Source organism: Osmia bicornis, chromosome 2 (genome assembly GCF_907164935.1).
Source record: "Osmia bicornis bicornis chromosome 2, iOsmBic2.1, whole genome shotgun sequence".
Taxonomy (NCBI): Eukaryota; Metazoa; Arthropoda; class Insecta; order Hymenoptera; family Megachilidae; genus Osmia; species Osmia bicornis.
The window spans coordinates 5,400,702-5,417,257 of NC_060217.1; the positions used below are offsets into that span (position 1 = coordinate 5,400,702).

The 16,556-nt window shown below is 41.2% G+C and overlaps 1 protein-coding gene across 1 annotated transcript in view; it reads left to right on the forward strand.

The window, feature by feature from the left end:
* The window catches only part of LOC114878768 (Krueppel-like factor 5), a 245,389-nt gene that overhangs the window by 12,558 nt on the left and 216,275 nt on the right, over positions 1–16,556 (forward strand). Inside the window, exon 2 of the mRNA XM_029192933.2 lies at positions 604–1,177. Within this exon, the coding sequence (XP_029048766.1) occupies positions 1,166–1,177 (12 nt within the window). The 5' untranslated portion in view covers positions 604–1,165. The remainder of the gene's footprint in view (positions 1–603; positions 1,178–16,556) is intronic.

A 16,556-nucleotide genomic window follows, 5' to 3' on the forward strand; every position in this document is an offset into this window, starting at 1 on the left:
GGTGTTGGCGAAGGACGCGGTAGCGAGAAATCGTGCATCTCGGTGCCACTCTCGACTCCATTTCCCTCGCTGTTAGCGTTAATCGATTATAGCGTGACGGATCGAACGATTTAAATAAAGACCGGGTGCGTCATGGGCCTGGCCAGGTACTGTCGACCGCGCCCGATAAAATGATGCCATTTGCTCCTTATTATCTTCAATCTGTTACGTTTTTTCTGATACCGATCAATGCCTTTCCGCCGATTCGATTGCGTAATTTTTGTTCGATTTCATTTCTTTTTTTAACTTACAAGCTCCGAATCGAAACGTAAATTGTAGTAGTTTGAATGTCTAAAGTATATAAGTTGCAATCATTGAAAACTGATTCGAATTGAATGGAAAGAAATGTTGTCTTTGGAACATGCTGAACATGCAACTCGTGTACATCGAACGAGACCATTTAGAATGTGGAACGATTACTTGCTTTTACTCCGTTCCAGGATTTTAATTTAGCAGGGTCGAGCTACGAGTAGAATTATGATAAAACCTCGCCGTTACTGGTTAAGTTTCCCGCAATCGTGCTGACTAATTTCTAATGCAGATACGTACGTTTGTATGTTGCAGGTGACGTACGCCGAACGGGCCAGTATTCATGCCAGTATGCCAATCAGATGCCAGTAGAGAGCCAGTATCTGTATCTGTCGCCACCGATAGCCAATTAATAAGTTACTTAGATAGTTTAATTAATATATAACGACAGGAGGAAATACACATTTGGATAATCGTCGTTAGACAACTTAGACGTGATAGATAATACCGTACCCATGTATCCGTATAGAGATACGTTACACGCGTGTATAATCGAGAAGCAATAAGGATCGTGTAGCAAGCAATTATTTTTGCATCGTACTTTTTATCGAACGAGCACAATTATCTCGCAGACCTCGGTTCCGTTTCGGATGATCCCTTAGGTGACCGCGTGTTCCTTCGAGGGGTATATTCATAAATTGGACAGTGCAATTGAGTAGTGATCATCGAAGTGGACTGACCGATCGATTTCTCGGCTGTGAAGTGAATTAATATCCCAGGAAAACGATCGAAACGGAGAAAGGAAGTGAACACACGGCGAGCACGGCGGCTGGAAACGCTGACTTACATCGAGAGCGCCAACCTGCAATCAAGGTTCATGGTTTTCATGGTGAGTCATTGTATCTATTTCTATCAATTCCAATATGGTTATCTGTCTCTACACTTTTTATTTTTCTTTCTATTTTGCGTGATTTTTCTTCTTTGAGATTTTCTGATGTTATTTCGATACAAGAATTGCGGCAACACAAGGAAATCCGTTGCGAAAAATCTCACCCAAACGTATCGGTGATATTTTTACACCTGATTTCTCCTCGTTTTTATCTTCTTTCTCCTTGTCGGCCGGTCAATTACGAATTGACGAGCGGACCCGTCGCGGCCGATGCGGTTTTATATGCAAAAGTTTCTTTCATCACCGCGGATGCCGCAAGTTTCACTAAATATATAGCACGTGTCACGTGCAATTTGCATAATGCGACATCGACGCTTCTTCGATGCGCCGAAACGTTATCTTTATGCGAGTCGTATCGTTTCATATCGCGAATCATTCGATTATCAAGCGCGCGGGCTTAAACGTAACATCCGATAATGGCGGATCCGAAGAACCGAAACTGTCTCGTAAATATCGATCAACAAGGACTACCGAACGTATTATAAACTTCCATCTCTTTGCAATTTATTAGCATCCTTCTCTTTATCGTAACTCCGATGTGATACTCAGAGTGGACATTACCATAACCATTTCGATAAACCTGGTTTAACGAAATTTAAAGTATTCATATCGCATAAATATTCACGCTTTCTTGAATTTCTGTCTTGTGGTCGTAACATTTTCGATGTTAATATATTTTGTATTTCTTTGCCGCAAATTGTTACTTCGATCCTTCGGAGTATCCTCGAAAGATGCTGTAATATATAAATTTTATAAAATCAATTCAGAAATAATGACTCCATCTATGGAACAAAAGTTAAAGATCCAAAGATCGATTAAATATGTTTTTATTTTCTGTACATTATATTTAATCAGTGGAAGTTTTACAAGAGTGATCAACTTAAATTCCTAAATTCGTGCCGCCTTTTAACCACGGTCGGAACATTAATGCGGCCAATATAGAATACGCAAATTGGTTACCATAACGGAACATAACTTTCGAGTTATACACGGTAATGGAGTTGGCTAATTAAGAAAAGCGTTGGATAAGGGCCGGCAGCGGGTATTCCGATCGGTTCGATTTCTCCTGGTTATGCCACTCGGTCTCGTTACTTTTGCTCGGATATTTCGAGGGTGGAGAAAGAGACGAGCGTGGAGGATTTAGAAAAGAAGAGGGATAGAAAGAGGGATCCACCGCCGGGTTACGGGTCAACCACGATGGAGCATTAATAATCGTTTACAATCTTTAAAGCAGGGTGTGGCGAGTGCGTTAACCCTCCTCTTCTTCCTCTTCTCCATTCTCTTCCTCCTACTCTCCGCTTCTCCTCTACTTTTTCTTCCTCTCTTCGCTTATTCGCGATCGTCCATGGTGTATCGGACGGGCAAAACACGAGGAAAAAGTCCGACCTGCCTTCGTAAACCAGTTGAACGTATATGTCGTGAAAAAAGGATAATCAATGGCGAAAGGATGTACGACTGATCTGCGCTCGACGTATCCTTGCGATCATTTTCTTGTCATTAAGGATAGAAAATTTATTTTTAAATTCTTCGCAAATCGATCGGATCCTTTGGTTCTTGGAAGGACACCCCTACATGATGTCCAATGTCACGACAACGCGACAATTAGTGTTATGGCATTAAACGTTGCGATTTACTGTCACGTGAAAATGTATCTTTAAAGGATCGCAATCACGGGCAACGGCAATATATTTCGATAAAGTGAATTTTGGGAACGTGATCCTTTATCCAAAGTGCGGACGTTTAGATATCTCGATGGTTCATTTCGAAAATAGGGGGCGGGGAATAAAACTGAAGAAATTAACGTCGTCGGGAAACTCGACAAACCGGTATACAAACGGTCGTACCGTGAATTTCGCCGGATTGCACCTCGACCCCCTTCGAATAAACATTCTTTAGTAGGAAGTAAGCAAGTTTATCTTACGAGTATTTATTTAATTGCGCGTTGTCGCTCGGTCTGCTCAATTTACGGACGAAAATTTCATCGTGCACCTGCGAGATTACTCGAGGAGCTTCCGTTTGCGTCGAATCTTCTTTACCTTCTTTAATATACGACACCCGACGTTTCGTGAGAAAGATTAGCTTCGACGCGTTAGAAATCCCGCGTGAATTATTTTCCTTATAAAATTCGCATATTTAATCATCCTCGCAAATATTTTCCTCTCTACTAGATTTACATTAAACATTATGATTTATAAATTATTTTCGTTTCGGCACGGTCAGCCTTCTCGAAATCTCGTCAGCGTTGAGATATCATTATTATTTACACCCAGTTAAATTTTCATGCAATTTCACAGTAAAATGTGTTTGCGATACAATCGCGTTAATCACGAGGCCGCGCGACAATCGGGCAAAGATCGAAGCCAGAAAGCGGCGTGTACCGGTCGAACAAATTCTTCACGACCTTTTTCTTGACGGTGCATTATTAACGACCACGATAAATATGCGCGTTCTTTTCGCAAGTGCGACGAATCAGCGATCGCATCCACCCGGGTCCTGGCGGTGAAAAAAATTCCCTCCTGTGGAACCCGTTCCTCCAGCACGTGTGCCCCTATCGGTTGTCCCGTGAAAATCGGTCGTCGGCCCCTTGCTCACCTTCTCCGCTACGAACGGCCTCGCCATTAACTCAACAACCACCACCACCACCACCGCCACCTGCAGCGACGAATCAGCATATTTAGCGTCGAGCCGAATTTAATAGAGGCCATCGTTCGGACGTGCATCACGGTTGCATTCGCGAGACGCATCAATAATATTCACCGTGATGCATAACATTAAGTATGCATGCTAACCTCTCGCGAACCCTCTTGGAATTCAATTCGTGATTCTGTTCGTTTGTTCGTTTACGTTCTCATATACGTAGACGGTTTTATACGCATTTGCATCGTGACGTGCATAACCGGACACGTGGTACGGTTATCATTCCTCGTGACCTTACCCGATATTCCTTTGCGATTTAATGTTTTCCTGGAATTTTAGCGCAGTAGTATCCGTGTCAGTTTTCTGAAAGTCATTGTATAATTTTATACGATATTACATAGTTGCAGTTAATTATTTACACGACAAAGTAGCGACGACGTTTCGTGCACTAAAATCACACTGACGCCAATAACGTTTGAATAATGCAACATTAAAGATTATTTGCATCCGTGGCAGAGAGTGCGGGTTTCAAATAGTCCCATAAATATCGATATTACTCGGCTACGCGTCATCGTGGAAGTCAATAAAAATCTTTCTCGTCACAAATGAACGTTTATCGGTCATATATCACGAGCAAGCAGCGGGACATACTTAATAGCCGGGAATGTCTTTCGAATAAATTCCGGTATAGGGTGGAGGCCGCTTAACGTTCGCAACACGCATTTCTAGCCGATAGATTTTTCTCTCGACGACGAGGCTCGAGCAAACGTAACCCGCCGACGTACACGGTGCTCTATGGAGTTTGAAAAATGAAAGAACACCGTGGCACGATTCATCACCCGCCATACGGTTCGCAGTCCTCGTGAAAGTGATACATGCTTCTTGTCAAAGACGATACGTTGAATGCCATTTGTTCCGCGGGCTCAAATATACCCGGTAATGTACCTAATTTCCATTCGTCTTATACCGAATCTTTTGTCCCTCGAAAATCGTAAACTCTAAGCTTTCGTTGAACGACGACGCAAGGCGTGGCTCGAAACTTTTAACGACCGCTCATAAACGGCGAGGATATGGGTTTAATTCTTGCCCATAGTTTATTTTTCGAGGTTTATTAATGATACTACTAATCGTAAAAGTTAGAAACGAAGGGATTGCTGTTATAGTCACTTCGACCTTTTAGCGATTTTTAGAAGTGTACAAATTTTGCAATCCCTTTATCGAATTTTCAGATACTTTTAATTGCAAGTTTTAGGTATCATTAAGTTGCAAGCATTTTTTTTTGCAACTTTCATAAAAATTCTTAGAAATCAATTACGTAGATCGTTAATATCGTCCTTGACGCTTTAAATTGATTTTACACAGTTGCTCGAACCGTTCGTACACGTAGCTTTATTTTTATTCGAGCAATTCTTGTCTTTCTCTTATCTGTCGCGCGCGAGACTCACGGGTTACAAGAAGATCGTTCGGTGAATTTTGAACGCGACACCCACGCGATACGCGTGCACCGGTACCGTGCCTGTTAATTGTTCCGATGGATTTAAAGTTGGCGTCCGAAATAAATGAATGTCGCTTGCCAAGGCGTGGTACGAAATATACACGCTCGTCATGGATTATATCTCTTCCGAGCTCACTTACACGTGCCAAACGAAATTTCGGCACAGCCTTCGAATTCTTTTCCGGGTGCATCGGACACTGATACCCTTTGTCGATTTCATTTAAACTTCAATGATTTTTATTCACGATCATCGCTTTCCGTTTCGAATTAAAATTCTGTGGCCTTGATTAAGTTGCATCTCACGTTCCTGTTATGAAATTGGAATGAACTTTTATGGAACAATTAATGGTCGATAAAATTAATTTTAATTATAGCCTTCTCAAACCTTCATTAATATATGTTTTTTTCAATAAAATTAATTTTAATTACATCCTTTTCAATTGATATATTTTTTTTTGTTCGATTTACAAAATTTACCATAAATTCAGAAGACCTGAGATTGCACGATTGTTGTTTCAATGACTTTAATTGCGTCCCTCGAAAGGAATGACGCGAAGCGTACGTTCATTCTCGTCGGATTGTATTTTCAGGAATTCACGGTCTTGTTCTCGTTGAGGATTTCTTGTAACACGCGCGTGCTGAGAAACGTCGGTCGTGCCTGCCGGTGCATTATCGTAATCGCGAAAGACGATGCGACAAATGTAATAAGAAAAAAAGGAACAGAAGCGTTTACGTAACGGCGAGGAGGTGAATTCTGACGAAGCGATCCTATCGAGGACGTAAATTTCGATGACGCGGAATTTTAGCAGAGCGAATGAGACGTTCGTACAGCGGGAAATAACGAATTCGAATCTTTTTTGGATGATACTTTAAATAACCCCGCTGCCCAATTAGTAAGCATTCACGGAAGTGGCGCGACAACAACGCGTTTGTTACCGTACTTTAGGAGGTCCGCGTTTATTCTCTCTTTGATCCGAAGCATGCAACTCGCGAACACGTACGAGGGAGAAGGAATAACGTTTGTGCTATATTTAAGACATGGCACGTGTTGGTTATTGCACAACGAGTGCAACATTCGCTGTAACGCGGCTATCGGTTGAAATACTCGCGGGTAAATCGTACGGCTCGATTCGATTAAACACATTCGGGGACAGGTTTCCACGGAATTCTTGAAATTATTGATGAAATTCACGATACCATGCGCGTAGCTGCGAAGGAGGTGATTGAATCGATAATACGTTGCTCAATGATGAGAATCGTTTGCATATTCATGAAATCTATAATTGGAATTTCTTTATCTGATGTTTAGCTAAGCGTTCGTTTAAAAAAAAAAAAGAAGAAAACCCGACAATATGTACATCAAATTGCTTTCCAGTCATTGCACTTGAAACGAATGTTAACACCTTGTTAATCCCTTGATAGATAAAACGATTCTGATCGTCATTTTTGGGATATGACGAGCGGAGCTATTAATATTCCAAAATTTCTCAAAGCCAAGGCGGATGTATGTAACTGTAATTGAATACGTTTCATTTATGTCAAGTAGATATATCGTAGACAAATTTACTATGACGGTCACATCCGTTCGATCCCATTAGGTAGATTACCATGTTTTGTGGCTGCAATATGTTTACAGAAATCGTTAATTTAGTAACTACTAATTGCAAGTATATTTCTCTGAGGATTTCTGAAAATTCCTGAGTGTCTACGTAAGGGTTTGCGATATCGTTTAAAAATTCAATTATTGATAATGATGTATGACTGGATCTTAACGTTCATATTGACATACATCATATTGGAGTAAGAAAAAGGTTGGCAGATTGCAGAATTCTCTTTTGTTATCGATCACTGTTACAAGTAGATACGATCATTATAAGAATGTCTTACTCAGAGTACTGTCGCTTATTTCTTACGATCCCGCGATACTCCCGCTGTGACGATTAGTCACAGATGATATTTCTTCCATGAATTATCTGTTAGCTATCGAGAAGCATGTGTAAATTCATTGATAATGAATATTCACGATCGTAAACGCTTGTTTATCGTCGTTTCATTGATTTGCTCATTAAAAGAGATTCCTCGGAGTATACATCGAAGAAACGCACTGTTTCACTCGATATCGTATCCCTACGATGTATACGACATTTTCTGTCTCGGAAGGTTTTCATGTGCAACAAAGGAAAGCACTTGAAACGCACATTGCAAGTATTGATCGCGAAGAGATACTCCGTGGCTTTGTGAAAAGAATCGTAACTCGTGTCGCTGTTTATGGCGTACGATACACGTTTTCCCTTCGTCCGCGCAGTCGTAAAACATTCATGGAAAAGGATAATGGTAGCATCATACTCTACCGTGTATAACTTTCACTGGACAATTTATAACGCGTTAGAGTTGGAAATTGCAAAGAAATCGATAAAACGATGCATCGATCGTCGCTGTAGAAACGAAAAACAGCTTCTAAGGATTCTCAAGACGAAGCCAAGTCGAAATTTCAATTTTAAAATAAAAGTCTAATTACGACTAGCGTTCTAAAAATTCGTTTCGACGTCCACGTTCTCCTCTTCCTGACAATAAGCCACCGCTTACGTGAAAGTGCGCTCGAAGAAAAGTCGTAAATAATCGGGCGTGTAAGGCCGCGTGGTCGGCAAGTACGAATTTTGCAACAAAGGATGCCCGCAAAAAATATTTATCGATGTAGAAATTTACGATCGTGCATCATTTTTTGGTTTCACGAGCAGTGTATATTATCTCGTATTTTGTTTCACCGACAGCGTATTCCGATGATATATAAAAAAAAAAACAAAAAAAGACAACGAGAACAATGAACCGCGATGAATTTTATACGAAGGAACGTTTTTTTTCTTTCACCCTGTAAAATGGTTACTTTTTAATTTAAGAATCGTTAACGTCACCCGGGCTGCCATTAAAGTCGATGGAGTTGCACTCTCTCGTTCAAAGAGAAGATTTAAAGTCGGGCGTAAATCTGTGGAAGGCTAAAAAGGTGCGAAATTTTTTGAATCGATCCGCCAATCGATTCGCTTTCACGTTAATACAAGTGCATTTTAGCGTGAACGCACGTTTCGTCAGTTTTGTATCGATTCGCCTTTCCAAACGGTCCAGCAACCGTGGCTCCGCTCCTTTTTTCTTTTTCATCCTTTTCTGAAATCCCACGGTTTATCGTTATACAACAATGATTTCTTTACGGTTTTAATTAAACCCCCGTTGAATTTGTCACTCGACTTCCTTATCGTTCCGTTTTCCACCTTCTGTTGGTTCTATTGGGAAAATCATTGACATCTTGCGAAATGATCATTTCTTTCCATGATTTCTCTTCGAACGCTTTCTGCTCTAAATCGCGTTATTCGCGGGGCTTTTACGATTCCGTCGCTGTTGCATCCATAAGTCGATTCGCGATTGATGTACCGCTACTGTCGACGATAAATAACGCGTTCACGGTCTACTTAACCGTTAAATTTCGTCGCTAAATCTTTGGTACACGTGTCTGCTTGTTGAAAAATCGAACGAAATTAGAGACACTTTTAAACGCTTTCAACAAGTGTAACGAAACGTATCCTGGTTCGATATAGAAAGGAAAATTGTGTAGTATATGCACAGTGATTTATGATCGAAGAAACTCGTGTTTGAGTAGACTAAGTGAGATCAAGCGAGATAAGATAATTAGCATCATTTTATAACACTGTACGAATGCTTTCTCGTGCAATCTATACCGCAATACATTTTCTAGATGAAGAATTAAGGATGAAATGCGGTATTATCGAGTATCAATGACATAGTGCATTCTTCACAGTTCGTTTATTTCTTACGTTCATTAACTATCCAGGTAAGTGGGTAGAGAATTAGACGTCAGGAAATTATCAACCGGCTACTGTACGTACGCCTTTAATTGCTGTGTACGAATGATACCTGTGGAACGATATTGTTTCTGTTTTCCTGGCTGTGTAATTATCCTCCGCTTATCTGCATTATTTAGACTGTCGCGAGATAAGGAACACCGCATACATTTTACGTCGTTATCGTGTGGCAATAATTCTCGTTCGAAGCGTGGAGAACAAAGTTTCCCCATTCCGTAGGATCTAGCTACAAAGTTTTCTTGCAACCATCGAATCGATTTGTTATAGCTTCATCATTTTCCACGAGAATCTACTTAAAAGAACGAACGACGAGGCCACTTTGTCGTTGGCTCCTGCAATCGCGTTAAGTTCGTGTCTCGCGAATATCTCGAGGCATGTACCTTCGGAAAAGTAGTCGGTTTTTTGCCGGTACCCTTTGTGAAGATCGAAGGATCGATCCTCTAAACGGCATGTTAGCGAACGGATATGGTCGTGGACATTTTATCGGCGCTGCCGATCCGTCGTAACCCATCGTTTCATGAAAATGCGACCGTTGTCATAAGCTCGCGACTCGGCCGGCTACGTTCCATCGATTCTGTTCGTGTCGTCTGCAATTCGATAAGTAGGCGTATCGACGTCAATTTACTCGGTTGACACCGATCACACGACCGGTCCGGTCCGATCCGTTCGTAAGAAACGATTTTATCGACTCTGTCGTCATCCGTCACTGCCTAGCGCAGCTCTCGGCGATGGATCGCCGGAATCCGTGTCTTTCTCTACGTATATGTCCAGAAACATTAAACGTTAACGGAACATCGATCGCTCGGGACAATTTCAATTTCATCTTTCAGTTTATTTTATCTTCACTTTCGAAATTATTCAATTTTCTATTTGTTAAGTATCGAGGGTCAATTCTTGCGTGCCGAGATATCCAGCAACGTTCACGGAAGACTCGTGCCATCCGGCGCGTGAAATTTTATCGCGGAACGATCGGAATCATTAATTCGGCTAATTAACGCGTTAACTTATAGCCACGATTATGGTACGCGTCTCCTTAGATCGTCCGAGTGTGTTTTAATTTAACTCGAAGCGCAGCTCGGAGGATCGTGCACCTTTCCGTGTGTGCAATCGTACCGGAGGCTCGTGTTTATCGCGTTATTATCCTCTAATTATCAGCATTCGCGGCAGAAGGAAGCGCATTCCGTTTCCCGGTAAATTTCCTCGACGCTCGTTGCCGATGGAAAAACGCGACCGAACACCCTCGGCTCGGCCAGTCTCTTTCAGTCTCTTTAAGTACGTATCTAATGGAGAAACAATAACCGAGCTGGTATAATCGTAACAGGAAACGTTAAAGTAGTCCGCCACGAAACGGCCACCTTGATTATGCGCTTCTAGCAGAGGGGTCTGTATAACGCGTTCACCGTCTCTGTTACCTTCTTAATTTCTACGTTCCTCTTTGTTCGGCGTACGCTAATGACGGGTTTCGTGCATAGCCGGCGATCTATTTAGAGGGCAAATTAACTCGGCTGAACTCTCGGCTAGTGCTAATGAAAAGCGTTTCTGCTCGCCGCGAAACCATGTTGTTTTCGCTGACCCCCTGACGTTCATTACATTTTACCTGCATTGTTTCAAAAAGCGACGAGACTGTTTTAAAATCATATATTTTTAACTCTTCAGTGGATTACTACCCCTTGTTAATATCAACCCTTTCATACGTTGATTCAAAATACCATTTCACACTGTCACGCATATACGCAAGGGAACGACAAGGAACGTTTCGTGCTGCAAGATCATCGAATTCTGTAATCTCTCTAGAGTCGCACGCATACGTGCATGGGTGCATTGATAAATAAAAGCTAAAAGGTTCGCGAGGGTCTCGTGTCGCGGTGCATCAACGCGGTGGGTGAAACGAAAAAAATCAAAAAGAGAAGGTGGAACCGGTTTACACCACCAAAACCGGAAAGATTTCTTCCGCACGTTGCCGCCCAAAACGGACAAATGGGCCGAGGTAGTTCAGCCACTGATACACCAACAAAAGGAAAGAAAATACCAGTGAAGATTGTTGCCTTTGTCGAATGACGCGAGGAACAGTTAGGATGCGAGAGAAACATTTTCATTTCTCTGCATATATTTTATTTTATTCTTTTTTAATCATTAGCAAACATTTTTCTTTTTAACCCTTTCGGTATTTTATTGAAATTGAAAGGTTCTCTATGGGAGTTCTTATGGAATCACCCTGTATATCGATACAATGCTGTATAAATGCAAATTCGTGTGAACACGAGAGTTAAGAAGTTTAAAGACCATTCGCATCGAAGTTTATAATCGTTTTTTTAGAAGACAAGTTGTAACGGAGTCGGCGAAAGTGTTGGTGTATGGGAAAGAAGTGCGAATCTTTTTTTCTCTTCTCCGGCAAAGAGTTAACGGTTGGCATATAAAGTTGTAAAACGGTACCGTATCCAATCGAGCTTATGGATTTCTTGCAGTAAGTTGACATTTCACGGCAACTGCTTAACCGTGCCAAATAGGCGTGCCATTTTTCGTGAATAGCCTGTCGATCGCAATATCTTATTGCCGGTTAGTTGTCCCGCGTTAATACCGCTATAGAAAAGGTCATTCGCGTCCTCTGTAAATTGCAAATCGATGCTGCGTGTATCAGAATAAATCGATAACCATGCAATTAAAACGCTAATAACGTAATTTACAGCTTGCGAGACGGCGTGTATATGAGTTATCGATCGTCTCACGACATGAGTTATTGCATGAATAATTATCCAGCTACGATGAAGAATTCTTCGTGATCGGCCCGGAGAAAGCACGATATAAATACTGTATCAGCCGAATATGGTTTCGATTTAAACTTGGGTATTAATGTTTTATTAATGATCAATCAAACCCTTTACTACCAGTAATCTCTCCCCGATGATTATCTTACGAAAGGCCGAGTTAATTGTTGAAACTTCGATTATCATTGATCTCGAAACGGTTGTCGCTCATTTTTCATCGAATAGGTAATTGTACTTTATTCCGCATAATCCGATTACATCCAAGATATCAATTATTAATAACACAACCAATTAATTTTCATTTCTCATCTATTAACTATTTGAGACACCGATCATCGGTGTACTCTGATATCCACCTTTTACTCTCAATCATTATTTACACAATCACCAGGAGATAGTAGTCTAGAATTAATCGAGACGCGCGAAGAGAAATAAAAAGTAAGAGATCGGTAGTAATTACAAGAAAATTGTATCATTGGAGGGTCATTAGCGAGCTTTCTACACGCACGTTGGCCGTCATTAAGGTTTATTAGCTCGGAATTAATGCCGGCTCTGTTGGCGACTGCATTTGCCTTCGCTATCGTAGGAATTAATTCGCAAGATTCATTCGCGCGATTTATCGCTCCTTCGGTGTTGCATTCGTTCCTTTACCGTTCGTACAATCGCCTACGATCGGTCTGATAAAAAAAGGCAACCGTTTGTACGGATCCGATCGATTAATATTTCAATGCATTTCTTCCCATGGCTCTCGGGGCTCGTTCAATCGCACACCTCCATATAATTCTCGTGTCACTTTCAATTTCGCTCTTTTCAAGAATTTTCAACTTACCGCCGCGGTGTACGCGAGGAACGCGCGTTCGTATCGCGTTTCAATAAAACGATCATTACGCAAGAGGAATCCTGCGTAAGAAGCGTACGTACATGCAGGATAGGTCTGTTCATAATTATCAAGAAACGAATTGCAAATGCATTCCTCGCGTATCGTAGGTAGCGGTTACACCTCGTGCCGAGAACTCTCGCCTTCTATCTCCGCTGGATAATGAGTTATTAATTTCCCGCGTATAGATGTTCATACGCGCTATCTGGCGCGCTACGTGTCGCTTGATAATTAAAATCGTCACTTATCATTAAATGTATAATTGTTTGCTCGGGTGACTTTTAAGCAATTCAAGCATACGTGATTGTGTTATCATTCATGAAAGGGTCAGAATTTATCTTAAAATTTCTTTGGAACTTGATTCAAAACATAGATATTACGCGAAAAAGAAATTATAATGAAAGAAGACTTTATTATTCTGAATATTCATTTATAGTTAACGCTAGAAAAAATATTCGAACAATTGATAATTCAATTGCTCGAGGAAATTTCAATCTCGTTCAGTATGCCTGAGACTCGTCGTAGTTACGGGATTCCATGATATGGTATGGTTGGACCGGTCCATGGAACGTGATCGCCTCAGCATGAGGTCCTGGTGGGTGACTTCCTTGCGGCAACGTTGAATAATTGTTGTTCCTTTTATGTCTCGCGTGCAGCATCGTTACTCGTTGGTCCGAATTTTATTCTTGAATTTCGGTGGGTGTGAACGCTGTCGTCATGAAATCCTTTTATCCGCTATATAAAGTGTTTGCAATTTATGCAGCAACCGTTTCACTTTTCACTATTTCTGCGTCGTTTAATTTTACACCCGATATTCGGTCAAATTCACATTCAATATTTGATTTTATTTGCATTCGGCCGAATTCACATTAATTTCACACCCAGAACGATCATTTCGCGGTGACGTATCTTTGTCGAAAGTCAGTTTCAATAAGATGAGAACGCGATCCAAACTATATACGGATGAACAATATCTCGCGGTGGCATTTTACGAGCAATGATGCTCGCCACCAAAGTTACATATGTTTTGCAATTCGAGTGACAGACATTATTTCACGCCCGTTTTATTGCCGACTACGCGATGTTTGTCGAGACCATATATTGCTGTTTCCATCTCTAGAGTTCCATCAAATTGTTACGATTCGTTCGTACAGCAGGAATAGATTCACTTAGCACGTTTTCAAATATTTTCCCGACTTCCTTGTTGTGCACTGCAAGTGACATCGTACCCTGTCCTTACTGTAGAAATATATTTATGGTCTGAAATCGAAGGTGTCGTGTAATCGGGGTGTCAGGAAAGTAAAAGATTAAACATAGCTCTGGAAATTTCGAATCCCCCGTTATTTACCACTAGAATTCGTTAAACTCGTCGTAGAATATCATGGCGACAGGTACGAACGCGTTAACGCGAGGAATCTCAATCGAGTCGGCTGTCGATTTGTTTAGAAAGCTCGCTAACGGGGTAATGTTTGTACCCCGTCGAATTGTTTGGGTAACAGGTAGGTTGACACTTGGATAAAAGGTATGCGAGCGTTCTCATGCGCCGCAGGTGTTCTCCTGTGAGTTTATGAAGTCACTTCGATGCTCGAGTACGCAGTAACGAAGCATGACAAATGGTTAATGTACATTGGCTACAAGTTGCTTCGAGTCTGGTGTACGGCTAACTCTCGGGTGTCTTGGGGACGTCTAGTCTATCGGTTCATTGTGAACACGGTAGCGTACGCTTGTAATTTTCATCGATTAATAAACTCGTGTACACACCGGTTCCTGTCGACCGTACCTAGTTAGACACAGGATGATTGATTTTTCCGCCGAGTCACGTACGACGGAAGCTGAAAGTCTCAAATTTATTCGAACGATAAAGGAGTACGAAGCTAGGTCAATGAGTAATTAAACGATCCTCGAACGGTATATTCTTCTCCGCAACGTCATCCAATCATTTTTGTATCCGTTCAAACATTTCGCTGATGCCTGTTCATAGTTTATTGTCCCCGCTGATATAGCGTATCGTTCAAGCAACCGGTCCTTGTTACGTGTAATTGGAAACTCGAGAACCACTTGCACATGCAACCCGAAATGATTAACAGATAGCAGAACGCTGACCCTCTGCAAGAGTAGAAATACGATAAGGGCATTTATCGGTTGTTGCTACTTGTACCGGTGCCTGAGAATACTACTGAACGCTCCGTCTAAACTCGTTCAAAGTAGTTTCCGTTGAATCTCTTCCTTCCATGTAGGACACTTATCAAATTTCGAATAAATCTAGATATTATCGCATCGATTTATATTTTCAGAATAAAAATTCAATGGTACCTGGATTAGTTGCTCGCACGAGGATTAAGTTACCCATTCTTTCACGATATTTAAATTACAATGGGCATTTATGGAATATGTCAATTGGATGGTTGAGAAACAATGTCATCGAGATGATAAATAGCATCGAATTTATTAGGTAGAAGGTCTTAGGTTCGTAGGAGCTTGTAGTGTTAATGCGTGCGATTGGAGCAGGGTTGAAAGGTTCTTTATCGTTTATCAGGTTTATCGGTTACTTCGCCGGTTGCGTCATGTATCGCGCGAGTCCTTCGCGCGGGTCCACATGGACACCCACGTGGTTGGATAAAATTGCTCACAGTGAACCGTGTGTATCTTGCATACACTGCCGCGCGTCGGATTACTTGGTGAGCCAAGTTAATTACGATAACGGAATATGTGGCTGCGATAAATATACAACTCTTCTAGTATTAGGTCGTTCGACAAAATCAAAATAAAATCCAACATTTTAGGTGGACAATGATTTTCTCTAAAGAATTTTAATTGATTTTCCTCGCGTCAGCGTCACGGAACGGCCCGTTTAGACGTTCTTGTTTGTATCCTCGAGGATTTTTATTCAAGATTCCAAGCTGGACGGTCGTAGCGGCTAGACGGATGCGATCGAATCGGCAGATGACGACTGAGAACAGACGTTACAAGTTTTTGCCAGCATTATGTGCACCGAGGCATGTGCCGCGGTGCACACGATCTTTTTGCACTTTCGTAATATCGTTTTTGTCGTCGAGACTGCGTTTCTTGCCTCTTCGCTGCGAAACTGTTTACATCTCGATCGAATCGTTCTTGGATTCGAAGATTGCTTATAAATATCTAATTCGTGAATCACTCGTTCTCGTCCGAAACGAGATCTTATTTAAAGCAAACCCTTGTTGGATGTCTTGAGCGATAATAAGAGTACAGGCTGAATTTCGACAAATTCACGGGTTAGCATAAATTATTCCACCCACGCGTTTTTGGGGATGCGCGCGTGTTTTGGCGAGGGGACACTCGATTGAAATCAAACACCAGCAAACACCGGAGATTTCATAAATTTCATCGATTTATCTATATTCACGTTGTTCTAGTTACTTGTGTAACCGTGTTAATTTATTAAGAATGATGCATCGTGTTCGAGAAATCAGACTTCTTGGAATATTCATGGTGTAAATATTTGCATAACAATACGGTAGGATTATTGTATTATAAAAAGTTTATTTTCCTAGTTGAACAAGATGTTTGATACGATTGTACACGGGGAATAAATGAAATTATAAAATGATTCATGTATCCTGCACACATTTTAATGGACACTTCCTGACGAATACATTTCAAAGCGTGAATAAATTACGAGGTTCAAATTGAGTTG